The sequence below is a fragment of the Polistes fuscatus genome, unplaced genomic scaffold (genome assembly GCF_010416935.1).
Source record: "Polistes fuscatus isolate 324 unplaced genomic scaffold, CU_Pfus_HIC Scaffold25, whole genome shotgun sequence".
NCBI lineage: Eukaryota > Metazoa > Arthropoda > Insecta > Hymenoptera > Vespidae > Polistes > Polistes fuscatus.
The window spans coordinates 228,658-251,317 of NW_025113102.1; the positions used below are offsets into that span (position 1 = coordinate 228,658).

Below are 22,660 nucleotides of genomic sequence, written 5' to 3' on the forward strand. Positions count from 1 at the left end.
GTATGAAAATAATAATAATAATAATAATAATAATACCTTGAGAACATATGACACTGAAGCCAAAAATTTGCATTCGTATTAGATCTAATTAATACTTCGCAAATATAGTTTTAGCTTAAAGATTTAGGCGAATTATACGAATAACACATTTACTTGTTTTAATATGTGAACATATTTATATTATTTTATAGAATTTATATTTTATAGAGAAAGATTTTTTTTATATACAATATATATCTAATTTTATTCTATGAAATCAAAAACGCAATAATTCGGTGAAACGTATTTATTGTACTTTGAATAACAAACAACATTAGAAGATACAGTATACATTGTTTTAATAATGATACAATTTAGTGTAAACCATACAAAGTCCTTATGAGAAAATACAAAATTATTTATTTGTAATGATTAAACAACGATAGTTCTAATAACAAATAACAATTAGAAAGCTTGATAACAAAAATTAGAAAGATAACGATAATTTAAAGTGGTTTAGAAAAATTTCGAAAAAATATCTTAAGAAAGAAAAGAAATTAACTTGTATTATCTTAAACTGTATATATTACATTGTATATTGTATATTGTAGTTGTTGTATTATCCTTATATAATAAAATTAAAATATTATATACATATATTCAGTATTTATATAAACATTTAATTAGTGTGCATTGTAATTGCGTTAGAAAATTCGTTAATATATTTCCAGAAAGCAATTAATTAGGTAAACGTCTATGTACGATGATGAAAAAAAACCTGTAAAATAATGGACTTGTAAGGTAATTTGTGTTGCGTATCATACTAACATAGAATGCAATGCAATGCAGTTGGAAACAATCAAAAGTGATCCGTCACTAAGAAGAAAATGTCTGACCTTAAGAATACGTCACATGATGGCTTCCACTTGGGGAACTTCTCATTGGCTAGTTTCTTTCCGTTGATATCTCATTGTTATGTATTTTTATTCAAAATTCTACGAATTGTCAGCTGATATAACAATGATCGTTAACGATAAGATTCGATAGGAAACTCGATAAGAAATAAAATATTAAATAAAATAAATGAATGTTTTTTTGTTTAAGTTGAATTTAATATAGAGACGTAAGATTTTAGAACATTTGTTAGTCAGTTATAGAAGCTTAACATACATCTATATATGTGAGCTATGGCCTGAGAACAAAGAAAAATAGTTATCAAATTGAACGAAGAAAGAAAGAAATATAACGTATCTCCGAAGAGAGTAAATATTTTGTCTTGAAGATTTTCGAAGATTCGACGATGTTCCCTGTTTCGTTACTCTGCTAGAATTAGATATTACAAAGAGAATAAATAAGCTTGTATATCGTCCAACGTGATAAAATGTATTATTTTTCTTTTCAATTAATTTACTAAAATGAACAACAATACTGTTTTGAAAATGTTTGAAAAAAGCAAACTAATGTAAAAAAGCGTGCAGTAATATGACTACTACGACGATTTGTGATCTCGCATTGCAATTATTATGTGTTAAATGTATGGTAAGCGAAGAGTAAGATTGTATACATGTATATATCTATTTATGCATATGAGAGATGCATATGGGTGTGGGTATATATATGTATTTGGGAGAGATGTAGCATATACAAGCAAGCGCATGCACGAATGACGTAGTAGCTTGGAAAAGAAAAATAAACGATGTTATAGAGAAAATGTTAAGATTGAATTGCGTTAATAGGGTAAATAAAGAGTATTTTCTAATAATTCTATTTCTCTGTTTCTATCTGTTGGAAAACTATTAAAGCAAAACTGCTACCAATTGAACTTCTTGTATGTTTTGTAAACTCGTGCCACTGCGTGCATGCGCAGGTATACACCAATACAAACATGCATTATATATATACATGCACATAAATTCATAGTTAGAGAGAGAGGAATAAATGTGTTAAAATACGTATATAGAGAAACATCCCCTCTACTAGCATTCTCTCCTCCCCTCCTCTCTAGCATCCCTCTCAAGCGTCCAGTATTCGTAGTTCGGAAACGGAAGAGAAAGAAACCTCTTCGGGCCATCGTAGTCTCCTCATACGTTGTCGAAAAGTCTCTCCTCGTTGTCACGCGCTAAAAATAATTTTCTACGACCGTTCGAGGGTATAACATGCCGAAAGAAAAGAAGAATTAGGTCGATAAAAGAGATAACAAATATTATCCTAGAATTGTCATGGAACAGCTAGGAAAAATTGCGGATTATTTACGCGGGTTTAAAATTCCGCTTTTATCATCATCCGAAGAAGAAGCAACAACAGCAACAACAGCAGCAGCAGCAGAAGAAACAACTGCAACAACAGAAACTACAATAGCAGAAACAGAAACTGCAACACCAACACCACCACCACCACCACCACCAACACCATCGACACCAGCAATAACACCAATACCAACACCACCGCCAGAAACAGATAGACCAACAACACCAGCAATAATTGCAACAGCAACATCGTCGTCATCGCCGTTGTCCTGCGATGCGACAAAGATGAGCCTCGAGGCCGATTCTTCAAGGAATTTGGCCGTCCTCGAGAAAAAATATGACCAAGAGTTTCGTAATAATGTTAACGATATTGAGACTCTGAATAAATTCTTCAGAATTTTGGAGAATATCATTTTATGGGAAAACCCTTATAACAGTTTATATACAGTGGGTGTTTATTCTGTAATCTTTTGGTGAGTGACCAATACTTTACTCCTGTGAATACATTTTTTTTTTTAGATTATTGTATATCCATTAATGTGTTTGTTTGCACGCACGCGCCTCTTTCTTTCTCTTTCTCTCTCTCTCCCTCCTTCTCTTTCTTTCTCTTTCTCTTTCTATGCATTTTCTTCTTTCACTCTCACTCACACTACACACACACATACACTACTTCTTTACTTGCTCCTGACTCACTTACTCATACACATACATATACACATACACATACGCATACGCACGCGTGCATGCACATCGATCGTTTTGAATTGCGATCGCTTGTTACATTACTTGCTGACGTACATATGTGTGTACTTACTTACACGCGTATTTCTTCAAATGCAATGTTTGATTATCACATCTATGCACTTGACAATAAAAATTAAAAAATATAACGTAGCATATGTATAGTCCCGAACGTGTACCACTCCTCCATTGTTTCTCATTCTTCTACATTTTATTTATATTTATTTTTTTTTTCAATAAGCTGCATTCGAATTTTAAAAAAATGCATGCAGTAGGTTTTTGCACAAATAATATATTTAAGGTATGCATTCTAATACGTTGTGTTGCACCTACACGTGGTATTTAGGGTGCATAATCACATTTACTTATATCTTTAAATCTATCAATAATTATAATCCATCCTACTTTCTTCTCATAATTTTAACAATTTATATTAATTTTGCTATGCATATATCTATATATTTTTCATAACTAATCCATTGGTTAAATTAAAATAAAGTTTATATGAAAGGCAAGTGTTTACTACTAATTTTTCAGGGGGATAATTTTCCTAGACATCCGAATTTTTGCAGCAGCCAGCATCATTGCACTTTTTATGGTTCTGGGTTTTAAAAATCTGGAAACGCTGACACAAGAAGAGAAGAAGGGAAAATTAGTGTATGTTATTAAGCTTCAAAAATATATACATATGGGTTGTGCATGTGGGAATATTTATTCATTCTTTTTAATTTTATTTTTATTTCTTTTTTTTTATTCCTTGTGATGAATTTTAAGTTATGGATGCTGAAACTAAAAATTCTATATGGACTTTATTAATGTGTATGGTTCAAAGCTTTGGGATTCTTAACAACGCCAGTTTTCGAGAAGCGTTTAAATTAAAAAAGCTTTTACATTTCAAACTATGGAGAAAGTTAGAAGAAGTTATTTTTTAGATGTAGATTAATATTTAAATAGAATATTTGAATGGAGAAAATAATTTGTTTCGATGTTATTTTTCTCTGATACAATTTTTTACAGTCTTTAAGCGTTCCTATTAATATAATATTGAAAAGTTTACGGAAGCGTAAAATGAAATATATTTCTAGATTCAATGTGATTATTTTATTAGATTATTAAAAGATTTCTAATTTTTTTAATCAATATTACAATTTTCCATGCTCTTCTATATTTGAACATTATGCATATTAGATGATCAAACAAATCACATATGCATAATAAATTGTCCATTTTCAGAATCAACATAAACAAGCTTCGCAATATGTTTATAGATCACAACCCAAAGCTGAACAGATTGAAAACATAGGAAGACAAATAAAATACTTATTCCAGAGCATAAAACAACTGCGGGCAGAACAGCCAGGGGCGGTATGTTATCTTTTAATATTTATTACTATAATTTATGTGTTTTTTCATTCGAGTAATAATATTTATACTTATGAAATATGTTTACTGTGTATATAAAAAATATTAAGCAATTTATTTGACGTATTTGAAGATAAAAGCTTATGTTTGTAAGTTGTGTAATAAAATTATAGTTTTGTGCGACTGCTTGTTTCCTATCTCTGACCCTATGGATAATTGGGTGCATTGTGAACGGAGTATTTCTCGCCTATATATTAGGTCTAAGCATTCTAACAGTACCTGCATTATTACTGAAGTTACCTGGAAAAATAACATCACATAGAGGTAAAAAAATATTGAAAATATAATATTACATATTTAATATTAAGTAGTTCTATCTCTTAATAATGCAAGTACTTTATCAAATTGTTATAGAATGGGATAGCGAAGTAGAAGAATTCTTACCTGCAGTAACCGAAGATAGTCTTCAAGTATTAAAAATGGCAGGAGAATCAGGTGATCATTCTCCAACACCATTGAGCAAACAATCAGATAATCAACACGGTATGACTTCTTGCTTTTATATATCAGCAAATGATAGTAAGAATTAAAAAGCTCATTACTATATTTTTCTTTTATTGAATTAACCCAAAGATTTAATAACAAAATTGTATATTTTATTCTTTTCATTACAGAATTTTTTAATGATGATGAAATCATAGATTTTCTAATGCCATCCCACGATGAGAATAGCAGCGATGAAGTTGCCTCAGAATTGGAATTTAGTGACGAAGAGACAGATATAGGTGACATTAAGTTCCAAAGCAAACATTTTGAGAAAAGTTCATCCTCGGAGGAAGAAATAGATATTAGACAAGAAATGCTCAAAGGAAAATTTGATCAAAGTGATGAAAGTGATTATGAATTCGTAATTATTGATAACGAGGGAATTGCAAAGTTAAAAAATGTATGAAGATATCTGAAACGTGGATATATTTCTTTTAAAACTGTGACATACATGCAAAATAAGATAGAAGAATATAATTATGACTTGTACGAGTATTGGCTTGCTTCTTTTTTTTTTATATATATAGAAATCGGAAAAAGTATTTTTGTTATTAAACATTAACACTCTCGCTATTTGCATATATATTTTGTAAAAAATCATTACACATGAAAAGAAAAAAAAATTAATAAAAAAGTTTTAGTAAAATATAACTAAAAGAAATGATTAAAAAGAAAATCATTATTTTTATGCTATGTGTACAGATACATACAACAAAGTATGTATTTTATGTATATACAATAAGGTGTAGATGGAGACCCTTCTGTGATCTAGACTTAACAATGAAACGTTGAATTGATACATACTCAGATACATTTTTTTGATGGTACAGACAAATATTTAAAGATAATATCATATAATAATATAAAGAATTAAAAACAGATAGAATATATATCACACGCTTAAAGTTATATTTTAATTTAATATAAGATTAATCAAATATGTTTTATACAATTTGGAAGATCAATTCTAACTCGTTTTGTTACACGCAAAAAAGTAATTAGAACTAATTTGTCCATTGAAAGATATTTATTAACTCCATATTTCTTAGTAAACAAATCTTCGCAGCATATAATCTCTTATGTGTATTAATAAGAATTAAAGAAAGGAAATTTTCTTTATATGAGAATAGTAAACAAACTGATTCATGTATTTATAAATAATTAATATATTTATCACGGGTGAGCTCCATGAAGCACGTATCATTTTGTAAATTACATATATTGTTTTCTCTTATTTAGGAAAAAGTAATAACGCTGAATATTTATCCAAGAGATGAATAAGTAGATTAAAATCAGTTAACAAGTTTTAAGAATGCGTTTTCGTTTTTGTTGATTAACAATAAGTAAATGAAAAAGAGCTATTTTCAAAATATATATTCGATAACATACATCAAATTACAACATATATTGTATCGTAAGATGGAAAAAGAGAAAAAACAAAAATACTAGTGGCATATAATTAACATTCAATCAATTGCAAACAACCGATGAAATAACATACTATATTACGTTACAACATTTTTCAGTTCAATTTATGCAACAACAAATTTCTTTATTATTTTGTTGACTTGAAAACATTATACATATTATTGAACCGTTTGTTAACTGCTCAATTATAATCTGAGATTAATTCTACGTGTACCTCATTACGATTTTGTTATTAATATTTTTTATATATGACAGGAAATCTCATGTAAATACAATACCAAATATTTCCAATCATGATGGTGTATTGTGTAAATAATAATAATACAATGCTTATCGTAAGCTAGATGGAATTAAATCTTCTAGTTTTTAGAATTCAAGCAACATATGAAAAAAATGAATGACAATTTGTTGAGATAAAATCTAAGACTGAATATAATAATGAGTTATATTTGTAATCGAGTAAAATTATTATTGAAATTCAGATTAGAATTATTTTTCTTTCTAATGATTTTTTATTATTATTATTATTTTCTTTTATTTTATTTTATTTTATTTTTTGCGGTAAAGCAGACGGTAAAGGATTTAATGATACAGTTTTATACTTGCTACTCATCGGTAAATAACTAATTGTTGAGAGATACCATTGATATTGTATTTCTCATTGATCTAAGCGTTTTCTTAAAAAAAAAAAAATTATTCTAATCCTTTTTTATTATACAAATTGTATTATGAAAATTAATCTGAACAATATTGTTTTTAATTTGCTTACTATAAATGTATCGTTTGATAAATTATGTTATTATCTTAACGTATACATTTTATTCCCTAGTATATGAAATCAAGTAGATTAATTAAAAATTTTATTGTAATATTTGGAATAATAATACTTAAAACTGCAAAAGATTGAATAAAAGGAATAAGTGATCTGACAGAATCTATTTTTATACGAAAAAATGTTTATGGCCTATTTAAAATGGTTTCTGTGATAAGATAACAGATTATGATAATTATGTTTCCACAAAAAAAAATGTGTAAACATATTGCGTTGTCTTTAATATTAATTATTAATAACCACAATTATTGACACATCAGTAGTACAATGTGGACATGATAAATTATGTATTTATTCTTTCTTTCGATGAAATATACCATAAAATTGTAGATAATTGGTATTAAATAATAAAATTTTTACACTGATTATCTATAAAAAAATTCCATAATTACAAATTCAAATCTTAATTTGCAAAATCTCTTCTTATATAATTCCTATTTAAATTTTAAGTATATAAAATGCATCATGTCTTGTTTTATTTCTTTTTAATAAAAATTTGTGTTTTTTGTATACACATATAGTTTTTCTAACAGAAGTGTTCAATCGTATGGTATAATTAAATGAGTTACTTTAATTAATCATTTGATAGGTGAACAATCAATATAATTCTCATTCTTTTTAAATTAATATTTCTTTTGTTATATCTTTCTTACTTTCTTATTATCATTTGCAAATAAAAATCAAAATAATAATAATAAAGATGAAAATATAATTATACATAGTTTGTCGATGATTGAGGTGTGTGTCTATAAATAAAATCATTCAATGATTTACAGCGTATCTATGATGTGGTTTGTTAATGAATAATAGTTATATAATACAGTGGGTGATTGGTTAACGAACAAATTGGACAACAAACGAAATGAACACAAGAAATGATGCTGCGTGTAAGATTCATAGAACCTATATGTTACTGCAAAAAAAGAATCTATGATTCATTTATGAACAATTAACTTTTGATAGATTATGTTCATTAATCATTGACCTACCGTATATAACTATTTATACAATTTTGATTATTACAAACAAACTACAATATTACAAATTTTTATAACTTTTTATTCTTGTTTGAATACATTTTCTATATTACACATATCATTATCACAATTTTGTTCTATTTTAATATTATCCGTTTGATTATATTCTTCAGTTTTCTTTGTAGGAGAGACAATCGGTTGAGCTTGTTTACGTTCTGGTAATACTTGAAGGAATGCTTCTTGCCATGTTTTACCTTCTGTTACTTTAAGTAGTATTTCAAATACTAAAAAATTAATTGTACATTGATTATAATTATGTGTATATATATATATTTAAATTAATGTAATTTCCATTACCATGATCAACTGTTAAAACTTTTCTAGCTTTCATTAGGAGAAATTTATCCAACGGTAAGCGACCATGTTTAATCCCACTCTCTATTGCCAAATCATGACACAAACCCTAAACAAAATAATAATAATGAAATTAATTAAAAATATATATATATAAAATAAAGATATTAAAAAATATTAAATTATAAATTACCTTATGACAATTGTGATCGACCAAGCCACCTATAACATATATACAACTGTGATCGAGTCTATCTATCACATTTTCTGATTCGCTAGTAAGATATACAATTTTATCCTTCGGATAAATACTTTTATATGAATCGCATTCAAATTTTACCTGCAATCTACAGATATTTAAGTGTATTTGAAATAAGCATAGAAAGTAGAACAAGTATCGATATACGTACATCCCAATGTTCATATCCGTTATGTTTTTCCATTTCCTTTTTAGATTTGCCGTTAAAACTTGTTAAAGAAAATTGTAAAGGTGCAATAGCTCTTCTGTTTAACGTGTAACACCTTAATATCTGTTTAATCAATTTTGCAATATCTTTATCTATCATTAAATTATCAAATGATAAATCAATTGTAACGGTAAGCTTACAACTACTCTCCGCCATAGTACTTCTTTTTAAAGCTTTTCTAGATGGTCCAAGATCTATATTATTTGCACGAGCAAATGCACGTTTTTCTCTAGCCTTAACTCGTTCTAGTCGTCTACAAATATATAAAATAAAAAAAAGATTTGATTAACACTGCGTCAACAGAAAAATAAATATACAGTTCAACTTAGTTGTACATATTTTTTTCCAAAATTATTAATTTATTTAGAAGATAGAATGAGTACCTTTTTTCAATTTTTTTCTCCAACCATTTCTCGGTTTTTCTTGCCCTCTTTAATTGTCGTTTACTTAAATTTGTTTCTATATGTGAAACCTTATTATTATCAACTATGTTTTCCACATAATCCATGACTTCTTCATCTAATCTATTAATATTTTCAATATTTTCCATATTTTATATTTATATTTAAATTAGGAATTAATTTAAATATATATATTTTCATTTAAATACAATTATTATTATATTATATTATATAAAAACAAACAACAACATATTAAAAATTTAACTTCTGTGCCATAAAATTGGTCTATGAATTTTTCAACATGACACAAATACGCAACGTGATGAATTAAATCGACATCTCGCGGATTTCATGCCCATTCTTAACTGATCGATAGGTCGATCACGAAAATTTTTCAATTAATATTATAAAGGATTAATTTTTTTGTTTTATAATTACAGATTATCCACAATATAAATATATTAGTATATATAAACAAAAATTATATTTTCAATCATTTAACACGTATTTTATTTAAACAGAAAATAATGAATCTTATTTTAGTAATATTTCTATCGCTAAAACAGTGTTCTAATTAATCGATCTATCTTTTTACACAAAGTTTTGTTTTTTATTTACATTATTTATTTATTTAATAATAAAAATGGTTATATTAAAAAATTTCTATTAAATTAAAATGAGAATGTATTTATTTATATTTCATAGAAAATTTTTCATGAAAATTATTATTTATCGAAGAATAAATATTAATTTTGTTCAGACTTCGAGTTGTTAATTACATTTAATAAAGTAGCCGTGATATCTACATTTACTCGAATTTTGTTCATATTTTGATCAACATCATTTGCAACCCGTTGTATTTCTTGCATGCTCTAAAACAAACAAAAATACCACATCCCATCGTTACGTTAACGTCACAAATCAAATGATATTATGGAAATTTATTTTCTGTTAGTAATTATTTTATAATAACCATTTTTATATTCTTATATAGCGTTTTTTTATCCACACGTTTTTGCGGTAATTCATTAAATGATATCGAAGTATTTAAAGTTTCTGAAGTTATGTCACTCATTGTTATAAACACGACAATCAAATAAATAACTGAACTATATTTCAATATAAAACTTTTTGAAACTTAACTATCGAACATTATATTATATCTTAATTTAAAAAAATCATAAGACTTTCCAATCAACGTATAAAATTTTTATGAAGGAAAACTCACGCCATCTATTGTTAAAATAAGTTTCAATTTTGAACACATGTTTTTAGTGAGTTCAAACTAAAAGCGCGTTTCTCGAAACGACCAATAGCATCGGGTAATCGATAATATAGGAATTCGATTGGTCGATCGAAATAAAATTCTTCTTGAATTGGTCGAAAAAAGTTTTTCCATTCGATATTTGTCTCATCGTGGATTAGAAAATCGTACGGAAACGAGAAGGACAAATGATATGGCAGAACACGTGTATAGTTACATTTACTAGCTTTTCTATTTTATAATGTTTGCATGTGTGCGTGTTGTGTGTGAGAAATAGAGAAAGAGAAAGAAATTAAAAAATACTAAGCTTAGTCTGCTATATCTTTCTGTCAAACTACAATGTTCATCGGTGTAACGTATCCGTGTATAATTAATAAGACGAGTCGATGAAAGTAATTACAATTGTGTAAAATGAATAAATGAAATGTCTTTTTGCGAATTTTTACGAAAGATGTGTCATGTGTAAGTTTTATTATTTATTATTTAATATTAGAAAATAATTCTTATCGCGACTAGATGAATTCAAATGATCTCAAACTATTTCGAAGAATATTTCATAGATTATTCCTCCAAGTATTTCCATGTAACCTTTAAAACATTTACTTTTTATATCTTAAATAATTTGCGATAATTATGTATTCTTGTAAATAAATATTCATTCATTCAATTGAATACATTTTCAAGTTACAAATCACGAAGAGTTTTACTTTTTAACTGATTTATATTCTTATAAATATAATATTTTTGATCAAACACACATATATGATGTCAATATTTTTCTTATTGTTATAATAATGAATCGAAGGAATTGAAAATCATACAAATGATAGTAAAATATAATTATAAGCATAACTATGAAACATATAATTAATACGTGGTTGTAATTTCAAATAATTGTAATTGCGATACCTTGTCTAATAAATTTCTAATATTTATTTTATGTTACAGAGGCCCGTAAAATGAAAATAAATTAATGAAATTAATCAAAAGTATGTTGTAAGAATGCCATCGGAAATAAAAAGTATTGACGCTTTAAGTGGCCAAGATGAGGAAAGAGAAAGACCCGCAGAAGAGTTGGCAACGTCTATAAAAGCAAATACGAATAATACTTCATCGAATGTAGATAATAACAAGGAGACTTTTACATCAAATGATAGAACTGAAATAATAGAAGAAGCGGGTAACTCTTCCATATCATTTGATAATCAAATATTACCCGAGAATGGTTCTTCGCAACAAGGATTGGAGATTGAATCTCTCCAAGATAAAATAACAAATAATGTTATTTATACTACGCAAAATCCAAATAAAAAAGAAACTCTACAAACGAATGCGTCATACGTATTAGCATCTAAAGAAAAATATGATGACAAAAGTGAACTTTCCAAAGATGTTAGCATCAATGAGAATGCTATGTACGAGGAACTTGCACGAACTTCAAGTCCAATGCCTGCGTTGTTGTCGCACAAAAATTTAATTAGAAAGAAAATCTTTTTTGCAAGTTCGGACAACGAATATGAAAAATTACAAATTGATCTTGAATCAACGTTTCACGATAGAAATTTAATCCAAGAAAAATGTGTTAATTGGAATCCAAGAAGCGAACAACCAGAAGCTAACAATGAAAGTATATCAACTAGTTTAAATTCCAAAGGAACAAAAGATAACTGTAATGATATGAATGCGGATAAATCGGCACCATTTTCTCATGAATTACCTGATACACATTCGACGTTTGATAATGGCTCAGCAGATGTTAGCAATGCTATGAATTTAATGAAGCTATTAAAACTGCCTAACGATAGTGATAATGATTCTTTATTAGATAGTGCCAGTGGTTTTACTAAGGATAATTCATTTGTGCCAAAACGGTTGTCAAGTCCACTACCTACTCAAACAGACTCGCTTGATTCCCATTATAACTTAATCACTGCTATGAAGCCATTAAGCATACAAGATACTGATAATAAAGAATTGGTCGATGATGTTAATGATACCAATGTATTATGTTTACGTAGAATGAATGGGACACCACAATTACAAGATAGTTTTACAAATTTGCCGCACTGCAGCAATTTTATGATTACCAAGGATAATTTGCAATTAGATGATATTAACCATAAAGACTCATTAGAAAAAGATAAGTACGATGTAAATAATTTAAATAAAATTGATTCATTATCTGCAAATACATCCAAAAGTGATATGCCGGTTGAAAATATGTTAACTGATATGCCTCATAATAATATTATAAAGGGGAAGAAATTATTTAAAATGTCCATTTTGAGAAATGTAGATGAAGCTGCAGCGATTCAGCCAACAGAATTAGAAGAAAATGCTATAGCACTTTTAGAACCATCTGTTTCCAGGCAAGAAACTTTATTAGAAGAAGCACAGAGTTTAGAATTAGATCCTCGTTCTTCAAATAGTAGCGATGGAAGTAATTCTGATACAGAATCTCAACAAGCTATTTCAACTCGTAACAGATCTGCAATGGTATGCTTACAAAATAATATAAATTCTTATGTTGAAAATACAACTATGATATTTTTAAATATTAAATTTTAAGTAAATGGCATGCTATATAAGTTTGTTACTCTATTATTGTCTTTTTTGTAATTATGATATTTAATGTTGATATTTTTACTCCACCTATGAAATATATCAAACTCTAATCTATGTTTTTTCTTTTACAAAAAACAAAACTTGAATTTGCTATTTACATAGATAAATTAGAAGCATGTGGTGTTCTATTTTAGAAATTAACCGAAACTAATGGTATAATAACTAAAGAAGGGGTAGAATATTATCAGCTGTGGCGTAGCACTGCCGGACTTTCACCCCCTGAGTCTTTATACGAAACGCTCTATCCAAATCCCCCACCCCTTCCACCAAGAACAATGAACAAATTCTTGCACAAAAGGAATGCATTGCTACCAGAATTACCAAAAAGGCATCTTTCTAAATACCCCGCGCCTTTGCACCCTTCAGACTGTTTTGGATTTGAGATTGTAGATGTTGACGAAGCATCTAATTTAAAGGTAAAATTTCATTTTATAAACTTTTTATTATTACACACACTTTTTTTTTTACATATTTTAAAGTCTAAAAATTTTATATACGTTTTGTTTGTTGTTTATTACAATTGAACATATTTTTATTTCTATCGTCTCTCTTCACTATTATTAATGCATATGTTTACACAATTATGATGTTTCTAATCATTATTAAATATTGTTTCTTTTGCAAGTGATATTATACAATTTAATTCATTACACAAATTCACAGATTGCTTCTTATATTGTAAAATAATTCTTTTTAGACAAGGACTGCAGTAACCACAAGTATAGCATTGTTAAGTTCACCGAGAACTCATAGATCATTGACAAGACCGGAAACAGGAGGATTATCTAATTCATCGGAGTGTCCTCCAACACCAACCCACCGTCCAAAACCTTTACGACCATTACCAATGTGTCAAACGTCAAATATATCATTATCTTCAGAAGAACCGTTACCACCTTGTAAGAAAATTCGAATATAATATTAATCAAATATATTTAATGTGTATATTGTAAAAATTCTAATACTAATTACATGCAATTGTTTAATTATTCCATATTCTTATTTAAGCATGGGAAGCACGAATAGATAGTCATGGTAGAGTATTCTATATAGATCATATTAATCATACTACAACATGGCAAAGACCTACATTAGCTACTCGAAATACGGGTTGTGATCTTCGAAGACAACAACTTGATAGGCGCTATCAAAGTGTTAGACGTACTATTTCTCGGCCTGATAACATTGATCGTGAGCCTTGTAATCCCAGTACAAATGGAAATCATAGCGAAAATAATGAAAGACAAAATGACAGATCTACTGAGAGAACAGATTCCGAGAATTTTGATATTACAACAATACCACCGGTGCTATTTTTAACAAGACCAGATTTTTTCAATGTCCTTCATACTAATGTCGAAGCTATGGAATTATACAACCGTAATCCAAGTTTAAAGCATATGATTAGTAGAATTAGAAGAGATTCCGCTATATTTCCAAGATATGAACATAACAGAGATTTAGTTACTTTAATTAACTTTTTTGCCGATCCAACAAAAGAACTCCCAAGAGGGTACGAATCGAAACTCGACAGAACAGACAAAGTACGTTAAGTGTATACATATTATTTTTCTTATTTTTTTTAAATTTTCTAACAAATAATTAAAGATTACTTTATATGATTTACCATTACGCACAGCAAGAACAGTTAACTTATATCTTTCAAATTTCTCAAATATTTATATAGATAATATTAATAATATATAAATATGAAGAGAAATGATTTTGAATTTCAGAGATTTTTCATTTGTCATGCAAGAAAGGCTACATCATTTATTGATCCAAGATTACCAACTGAAGCTGCACATCCAAGAATGTTACTGGATGAAGCACCTACACCACCACCCAGACCACAACAATCTGCTATTACGACAACACCAGATATACCTGTAGCTTACAATGACAAAGTCGTGGCCTTTTTAAGACAACCAAATATAATGGATATTCTAAAGGAAAGGCATTCAGCATTAGGACAAAATATAGCATTACGTGAAAAAGTTAATACCATTAGAGTAGAAGGTACCACAGCTTTACAACGACTGGGACATGATGTACCTTTAGCATTATTGTTAAGGTACCGATAAACGATATTTCACAAATTTGCATTTATTATTAAGAATTTTTGTATATTAATACGAATATATATTATTTTCAGTTTGTTCGAGCAAGAAATTATGTCATACGTACCTGGAAATGTTGGAAGATCTCCAATTGGTAGTCCACATGCATCACCAGGTCTAACAAGAGCTTCGGCCAGAGCACCAGCTCCATATAGAAGAGATTTTGAAGCTAAACTTAGAACCTTTTATAGAAAATTAGAAAGCAAAGGATACGGACAAGGACCAGGAAAACTTAAGTAAATGATTTCATCTTATTTTAGAAAGTAATATTTGAATAATGTATTAATTAATTTTTATGTGTTTGTTTAGGTTGCATATTAGGAGAGAACATTTGCTGGAAGATGCTTTTACACGTATAATGGCTGCTACTAAGAAAGATTTGCAAAAGGGCAAATTAGTTGTTATTTTCGATCACGAGGAAGGTTTGGATTATGGCGGTCCATCTCGTGAATTTTTCTTTCATCTATCACGTGAACTTTTTAATCCTTATTACGGATTATTCGAATATTCGGCGAACGATACATACACCGTTCAAGTATCTCCTATGTCAGCATTTGTTGATAACTATCACGATTGGTTTAGATTTTCAGGTAGAGTTTTAGGTTTGGCATTAGTTCATCAATATTTATTGGATGCGTTTTTTACAAGGCCGTTTTACAAGGCACTTTTGAGAATACCAGCTAGCCTAAGCGATCTAGAAAGTTTGGATCAAGAGTTTCATCAAAGTTTAATGTGGATTAAAGAAAGGGATATAAGCATAGAACCGTTGGAATTAACTTTCTCTGTAACTGAAGAACTTTTGGGTCGTGTAGCTGAACGTGAATTAAAGCCAGGTGGAAGAAATATCGCTGTTACGGAAAAAAATAAAAAAGAATATCTCGAAAGGGTTGTACGTTGGCGATTAGAACGTGGCGTCGCTGAACAAATAGAATCACTTGTCCGGGGCTTCTACGAAGTGGTGGATCTTCGATTGGTATCGGTCTTTGATGCACGCGAATTAGAATTAGTAATAGCAGGTGCTGCTGAAATAGATCTTAACGATTGGAGAATGCATACGGAATATAGAAGCGGTTATCACGATGCACATCCTGTGGTAGAATGGTTTTGGAGTAGTATAAGCCGTTTCTCGAACGAACAACGACTTCGATTATTACAATTTGTAACTGGAACTTCGAGCATTCCATACGAAGGATTTGCAGCCTTACGTGGATCTACTGGACCAAGAAAATTTTGTATTGAAAAGTGGGGAAGACCAAACAGTTTACCCAGGTATTTATTATTTCATGATATATATATATATAAATTAATCTATTATAATATACAAAATAATGGTTAGACTTTGTTACAGTTAAAAAATATATGTTTTAACGATAAATTTTTCATTGAATATTTTTTATTTCCAGAGCTCATACTTGCTTTAATCGTTTGGATCTTCCACCATATCCTACACCGGAAATTTTATATGAAAAATTATTATTAGCGGTGGAGGAAACCAATACCTTTGGAATCGAATAAAGCAATGTGATGTAGTTAAATTTACAAATTATAAACAATAGTCTAATATATTGAATCTTATTATAGTATAATGAAGATAATTGAAAACTTTTTCAAATCGCAGCTGAAAGCTTCGTTAAAACAACGTGTTTGAATATTCCAAATTTTGTAAGAGAATTTTTTCTTCTTTTTTAATTTTTCTTTTTTTTTTTTCTACGAAAAGCTATCAAAGATGTATCGATATGTACATAAGTAGATGTATAATCTTGTCTCTTTGTGTAGCAAATATTATTAATAGTGCGTGGTAGAAACATTCTCTCTATTCGTCCATGTTTTCTTTTTTCATATGCGTCTAGTTATTTCCAATATATTTTCTAATTGAGATATCTATACGTTGTATAGCATAATCTTGAAATGAAGTATAGTTATCAATTAACGGTAAAAATATTGCATTTCTGTTAGATATAATCAATATGATATAATAATAATATTAATAATATAATATAATAAAATGTCGTAAGAAGCATGTATTTCTTGGCAGCTGATCTTTTTTAAAAATATTTAAAAAATGAACAGTAATGTTATACGTATTGGTGGCTATCTATGCGAGAGAAAAGTTATGGATGTTTTACGTTTTAAAAGAATATCTTGAATACATGCAAATGTGTATAATGATTAAACTCAAAGCTCCAAAATTGGAAAGTATCCCCACCAAGTGCTATTATCACTTTTCGCTCTATCTTATTCTTATATTTGATAACATTTCGATAAATGAAAATATTAAAATTCAAATGGTATTAAAATGATATACTTTTCCTCTTTTCATTGAATGATACAATTCTCCGATGTTATAAGTGCTTTCCAAAGTTTATTACGAGTTACAATAAAAGTATATAATAAATTTTAAACAAATTTATGAATAGTTCGCAAAATGATGCCTGATAAAAATCACATGAATAATATAACAACAGCTTTTTTATTATTTAAACTTTCCTAGAATTTAAGTATATTGAATTTTCTAGTCTGTATTTCATAATATACTATCAGAAATAGCAATTTTGTGAATCCTATATTTTGCAACATTCCAGATTTACCGGCTTAATTGTAGTATAATTAGAGCGATGTATAATATTTAAAAGAAAACTGGATATATATATATAAGCATGAACTAAGTTAGTATTTACATATTGATTGTGGAATAATAATTTAAAACATGATATTAGATTTAAAATATCTTTATTTAGAAAATATGTAGTATCATTCGGTTATAATTAAAATAGTGATCTATTATTAAAAATTCAACACAACAACACGCTTAAATGTATAATATTTGATTTTGATAATCAAATAATTTATGCGCAATGATACAATTAATAATATTACTGTTTGCATTATTATATAAAATCATATAAAAATTAGAATTGTATATACAGGGTGAGGCAATAATTCTGTCCATTTTGAATATCTCCGTTATTTGTAGATTAGATTTCTTGGTTATCTTCATTTTTTAAAATGAGATAGCCGATGTTATTTAAGGTCAAATATGGTAATCAAATAAACTTTCTTACATTACAGAAGATTTTCGAAATTGTGATGATTGTGTAAATGTAAAATTATAATCTTTGTATCGTTGAAAGACATACACATTTTATTGTCCGTTGATATGCCTTATCAACCCTGACGCAACCCTAACGCAACCCTAACGCAAACCTGACGCAATCCTAACGCAAATGGTTACAATTTCGAGTATCTTCTGTAATCTAAGAAAATTTATTTTATTTGTCGCACCCTGTGTATATATATATATATATATATACCTCTTACAACTTATTTGTTTGAAACTTTTTATCTTGTCTGTATTTCATTGCATGACTAGCAAAATATTTCTAACATATTATAGAAAAAAAAGAGAGAAGAAAATATGTCAATGTTTCTAATGTATAAATTATTTATTTAATAGAAATACTATCAAGTTAACATATTAATAATGCGTATTAAAACTGTGTTAAGTATTTCATAGAATTACTTACTCGTATTGTTCAGGAAGATGTTAAATGATACAACACTTTCTTTTGTTTGTAAGAAACTAGTTGCATATTTAGCCTGAATTATTAAAACTTACATTAGTAGTTTTTCCGAACTAGTCATGTGTAGTACATAAGTGAAAATTTATCACACTACGCACACATATATAGAGAAAGAAAGAGAGAGAAAGAAAGAAATGTTAGTTATAGATATTCATAATATTTCTAATTATTGACTTTCTTCTGAAAAAAGTAGTAGGAAATAAAACTGTACGTGCGCGCTATTATATCATGTTATTAAAATATATTATTAGTTTACACTTTCATTCTTAAAATAATATAATCGTATTGTAAAATACACATAAATATATACACTGTAAAACTTATGCCTGTGATTTGATTGATTGATTGATTGATTGATTAATTAATTAATTAATTGATTGATTGATTCTAAAGCATATACAAATTTGGAAATAAATTTGATATCATGTTGAAAAATAATTAAACATTTAAATTTCTTATCGATCTCTATAATTTGTAGAAAATTATTCCAACTATACAACTTACGCGTAAAAAATATTTTCTTCAGATTACTTAATGATCATTGTGTGTATTGCTTTTTGCATTTTATATCAAATTTTTCTTTTTTTTTTTTATAAGTATTCGTTATACGCATACCTTTTCCAATATTTTAAAATTATTTTTTAATGGAACTTAATTTATCGTTAATAAAAAAGGTGTAGATAACATTGAAAATAATTAAATCTTATGAAATACTTACTTATAGGTACTAGAGATTTCGAGACTCGATTAATGTTAATGATAGAATTTTAATAAGATAAATGAAAGATATCGTATTAGATTAAAACAAATGTTTGTTAAAATTTTTTATTTGTTAATATTGAGATATAATATACATTACCTCTTTCTCATAGAAAATAAAATTAATTTATTATTCTTATTTGTATTAAAAGATCAGATTGTTATCATGACGCAATTAATGCAATATGTATATTTATTGTCTTTCTTTTCATTGTGTTACTGCATAAGGGATGTTACAGAATATAAGTACTTTATAATTTAGCGTTTTACAATATATTTTTTATATATATATATTTTATAAATTTTGTTATATATATGCCTTTTTTTTTTTGGTTGTTGCCAATGATATTTCATTGTAATAAGTGAGATAATTTATACATTTACATGTTATTTAAATATAAATAGATTAATTAGAGAATACAATTTTTTTTAAATTATATATACAGCACATTTATACTATTCATTTTGTAATGAAATTCATTAGTAGAAGCACATCATTTATACATATAAAGAACTATTTTATACTTTTAGAATAATATGATCTCATACAATTCTAATATACTATATACACAAATGATTTTTATCCTACAAAGTGTTAGGGTGTAATAAATATTAGTTAATACTTTATCTTATTTAATTTTTGCAAAATTAATCAGATCCATTTATAAGGAAAGAAAATAATTTAATTGAGCTTACATATTATTTAACGTATTTGTTATAAATCTAACTAAGTTTGTATTCTATATTAAATTCATTGTATAAATTATATCTAAGATTAGTGCAAAATGTAGGATTAAATAATCATTTTTCTAAGTTAATTATAATAGGATTATAAAAACTAATTGATAACAAATCAATTTATTCGAATAACTTCCTTTATAAATAACTCTTTTCTATTAACATTCTTGATATTTTATAAGTTATATATGTATAATCTACTAAAATAATTACTGTTATATGCTATTCTCAATTTTACTCAATATGACTGATGACTTGTCGTGAAATCATAAAAGAAAAAAGTGAAAAAAGTGTCAACCGACAAACCGTTAATAATTATATCATATAACGGTTGTTGGTTTATGTACATATTCGCTTATTTTAACTTAAGATTTCGACTTTCGTAAGAAATATTGCTATGCCATTTATATACAATAATATATTATACATAAGGGAGAGGATTTACAAGTAAGCAAGCGAGAACGTATAAAATTCCAAGAAATATGTTTAACCGAGCTGTTTGTTTAGGCACATTTTGAATCATATGAGGACTTCGAAATTGTTTCTCTATTTTGAATGCGGTTGGTAAAGTAATAATTGGCAATAGGAACCAAACGGAGTATCTTAATGCAAGTACTACTAGAGTTATGTAAGGAGTAAATAATAAAAATGCGTATAAAACGTGTGAAGCTGTGTATCCTATTAAAATAGCTAACGTTACAATTCCTGCTTTTTTGTCACTTTCTAAATCACGTGTATTGTTACTATGTAAAATAGCTTCGGTATTTAACGCAAGTGGTATTGCATAATATATAGTACCTAATTCGACATAGCCCGTTTGAGCCATGAATGCGAATAAAACTGATATAGGACCAAATATTACTAATATAAGTACATCGCCTAATGCAATATATTTTAAACCTATACCACCCGTATAAAGAAATGACGAAGATAAGCCCCCAAAGTATACTAAAGCAAGGTGTTCCATTTTTGCAGGAGATATTGTTGTTAACAAAACAAAACCTATGCATCCGATTGCATATAACAACGCTCCTAATGAAACTAATTCATCTTTAGACAGAAGATGATCTACTAATATTCTGTCGTCACTTTTTCGACTATCCACACCCTTTATATAGTCAAAATAAGTATTTACTACATTACCAGCTCCATGTACAGATATGACTGTACATAATGTTAAAATTAATGATATCCAACTAAAATTTGTTAGACCTATTAAACGGTATGCAAGCGCAGATCCAAGTAGCGTTGGCACCAATGAACCACTTAGAGACCAAGGTCTGAGAGCCAGAAAATATGAGGATAACTTCATCAATGGTGAATTTAATGTTAACGATGTAGACGGAAGGCTGCTTATATTGCTCAACGTAGAACCATCTTCAGATTCCTTTGCAGGAGCTTGAATACCATTGGACATCATGTTTTACATTACACTATAAATTGAATAAACAAATTTTATTGATATTACATCAGATATTTCTTCAAAAGTATAATTATATATTTTTATATATTATTAATTAATCATAAAATAATTAATCTAGTTAATAATCAAATCAATTTTATATTATCTTTTATTTGTCATTAATATAACCTTATTATTTGTTTTTTTTATTGTGATTGATAATTTTTAAATATTATAATATCTTAAACTAAATAACATATTGCATATTGAGCATACACACATATACACACACATATACGCATACATATATATATATATATATATATATATATATACCTCATTGTTTAATATTTAAAGATATATTATTATTAAAATTCAGTTACCTGTTATTCCTCCTTGATAATGCAAAGTAAGGTTAAAATAATTTCCATGGTTTTTTTAATAAATCCAGTATCGTTTCAATACATGATGATCGTTATAATATTCTGATTGATTTAAAAAAAGAAGAAAAACATTCAGTTAGAGAGAACCAGTTGTATTTAAATAATAATATTTTTATATATCTTAAGAGAATGCTGACGTGTTTTCAATAATTCACACGTGGCGCTCTCTTATACAATGTTTTTTTTTAATTTAAATGTACTTAATGTTAAATGAACAAATTTATTTGTAATTTAATTAATACGAAAATTGGTTGATTTAAATTATTAAAAAAATAAATTAATTCTTTTTCTAATTTAAAATGTTAATTCTGAATATATTAATTATTAGATATTTCATTGGTTAATAGAAATAACGTTAGTTTATATATATAGCATATATAAATTGGAATAGGGTC

General features: G+C 27.5%; 4 protein-coding genes and 1 long non-coding RNA gene across 11 annotated transcripts; 2 read left to right on the forward strand and 3 right to left on the reverse strand.

The window, feature by feature from the left end:
* Positions 1-638: 638 nt before the first annotated feature.
* On the reverse strand, positions 639-962 carry LOC122518495. Its single transcript, XR_006304087.1, has 2 exons — positions 876-962; positions 639-757 (listed from the first exon to the last, which is right to left on the reverse strand). It is a non-coding gene; the product is annotated as an uncharacterized LOC122518495 (long non-coding RNA).
* LOC122518494 lies at positions 750-5,363 on the forward strand. Its single transcript, XM_043637453.1, has 6 exons — positions 750-2,698; positions 3,504-3,623; positions 4,235-4,331; positions 4,502-4,652; positions 4,743-4,871; positions 5,003-5,363. The coding sequence occupies exons 1-6, from the start codon at positions 2,199-2,201 to the stop codon at positions 5,278-5,280; spliced, it is 1,275 nt and encodes a 424-aa protein (XP_043493388.1). The 5' UTR covers positions 750-2,198; the 3' UTR covers positions 5,281-5,363.
* A 2,814-nt stretch (positions 5,364-8,177) lies between these two features.
* LOC122518497 (tRNA methyltransferase 10 homolog A) lies at positions 8,178-10,501 on the reverse strand. 5 transcript variants are annotated; one of them, XM_043637457.1, is made up of 7 exons: positions 10,307-10,501; positions 10,113-10,205; positions 9,316-9,456; positions 8,876-9,185; positions 8,659-8,805; positions 8,469-8,574; positions 8,178-8,395 (listed from the first exon to the last, which is right to left on the reverse strand). In XM_043637457.1, exons 3-7 carry the CDS (start codon positions 9,438-9,440, stop codon positions 8,193-8,195), a joined length of 891 nt encoding a protein of 296 aa, XP_043493392.1. In that variant the 5' UTR covers positions 9,441-9,456; positions 10,113-10,205; positions 10,307-10,501; the 3' UTR covers positions 8,178-8,192. The 5 variants fall into 5 exon arrangements, with proteins under 5 accessions (XP_043493392.1, XP_043493395.1, XP_043493394.1 ...); XM_043637460.1 differs by lacking the exon at positions 10,113-10,205 and having other exon boundaries at positions 10,345-10,501; XM_043637459.1 differs by lacking the exon at positions 10,113-10,205.
* A 252-nt stretch (positions 10,502-10,753) lies between these two features.
* Positions 10,754-17,798, forward strand: LOC122518496 (E3 ubiquitin-protein ligase HECW2). 2 transcript variants are annotated; one of them, XM_043637454.1, is made up of 9 exons: positions 10,754-11,059; positions 11,546-13,093; positions 13,357-13,638; positions 13,920-14,121; positions 14,231-14,766; positions 14,959-15,296; positions 15,378-15,578; positions 15,652-16,611; positions 16,746-17,798. In XM_043637454.1, exons 2-9 carry the CDS (start codon positions 11,600-11,602, stop codon positions 16,855-16,857), a joined length of 4,125 nt encoding a protein of 1,374 aa, XP_043493389.1. In that variant the 5' UTR covers positions 10,754-11,059; positions 11,546-11,599; the 3' UTR covers positions 16,858-17,798. The 2 variants fall into 2 exon arrangements, with proteins under 2 accessions (XP_043493389.1, XP_043493390.1); XM_043637455.1 differs by lacking the exon at positions 13,357-13,638.
* A 3,029-nt stretch (positions 17,799-20,827) lies between these two features.
* On the reverse strand, positions 20,828-22,385 carry LOC122518503 (ubiA prenyltransferase domain-containing protein 1 homolog). 2 transcript variants are annotated; one of them, XM_043637472.1, is made up of 2 exons: positions 22,206-22,385; positions 20,828-21,853 (listed from the first exon to the last, which is right to left on the reverse strand). In XM_043637472.1, exon 2 carries the CDS (start codon positions 21,838-21,840, stop codon positions 20,842-20,844), a length of 999 nt encoding a protein of 332 aa, XP_043493407.1. In that variant the 5' UTR covers positions 21,841-21,853; positions 22,206-22,385; the 3' UTR covers positions 20,828-20,841. The 2 variants fall into 2 exon arrangements, with proteins under 2 accessions (XP_043493407.1, XP_043493408.1); XM_043637473.1 differs by lacking the exon at positions 22,206-22,385 and adding an exon at positions 22,012-22,116.
* Between the last annotated feature and the right edge of the window lie 275 nt (positions 22,386-22,660).

What these genes read in the sequence shown, in the direction of transcription:
- LOC122518497 (XM_043637456.1), bottom strand. Translation starts at nt 9,482, where the DNA reads ATGGAAAATATTGAAAATATTAATAGATTAGATGAAGAAGTCATGGAT. An exon ending in GAGAAAAAAATTGAAAAAAG is followed by an intron (nt 9,186 to 9,315) that starts GTACTCATTCTA and finishes ATATATTTGTAG; the next exon opens with ACGACTAGAACGAGTTAAGG. An exon ending in TCGATCACAATTGTCATAAG is followed by an intron (nt 8,575 to 8,658) that starts GTAATTTATAAT and finishes TATTTTGTTTAG; the next exon opens with GGTTTGTGTCATGATTTGGC.
- LOC122518503 (XM_043637472.1), bottom strand. Translation starts at nt 21,840, where the DNA reads ATGATGTCCAATGGTATTCAAGCTCCTGCAAAGGAATCTGAAGATGGT.
- LOC122518496 (XM_043637454.1), top strand. Translation starts at nt 11,600, where the DNA reads ATGCCATCGGAAATAAAAAGTATTGACGCTTTAAGTGGCCAAGATGAG. An exon ending in CTCGTAACAGATCTGCAATG is followed by an intron (nt 13,094 to 13,356) that starts GTATGCTTACAA and finishes GTTCTATTTTAG; the next exon opens with AAATTAACCGAAACTAATGG. An exon ending in AGACCAAACAGTTTACCCAG is followed by an intron (nt 16,612 to 16,745) that starts GTATTTATTATT and finishes TTTTATTTCCAG; the next exon opens with AGCTCATACTTGCTTTAATC.
- LOC122518494 (XM_043637453.1), top strand. Translation starts at nt 2,199, where the DNA reads ATGGAACAGCTAGGAAAAATTGCGGATTATTTACGCGGGTTTAAAATT. An exon ending in GTTTATTCTGTAATCTTTTG is followed by an intron (nt 2,699 to 3,503) that starts GTGAGTGACCAA and finishes CTAATTTTTCAG; the next exon opens with GGGGATAATTTTCCTAGACA. An exon ending in AAAAATAACATCACATAGAG is followed by an intron (nt 4,653 to 4,742) that starts GTAAAAAAATAT and finishes AAATTGTTATAG; the next exon opens with AATGGGATAGCGAAGTAGAA.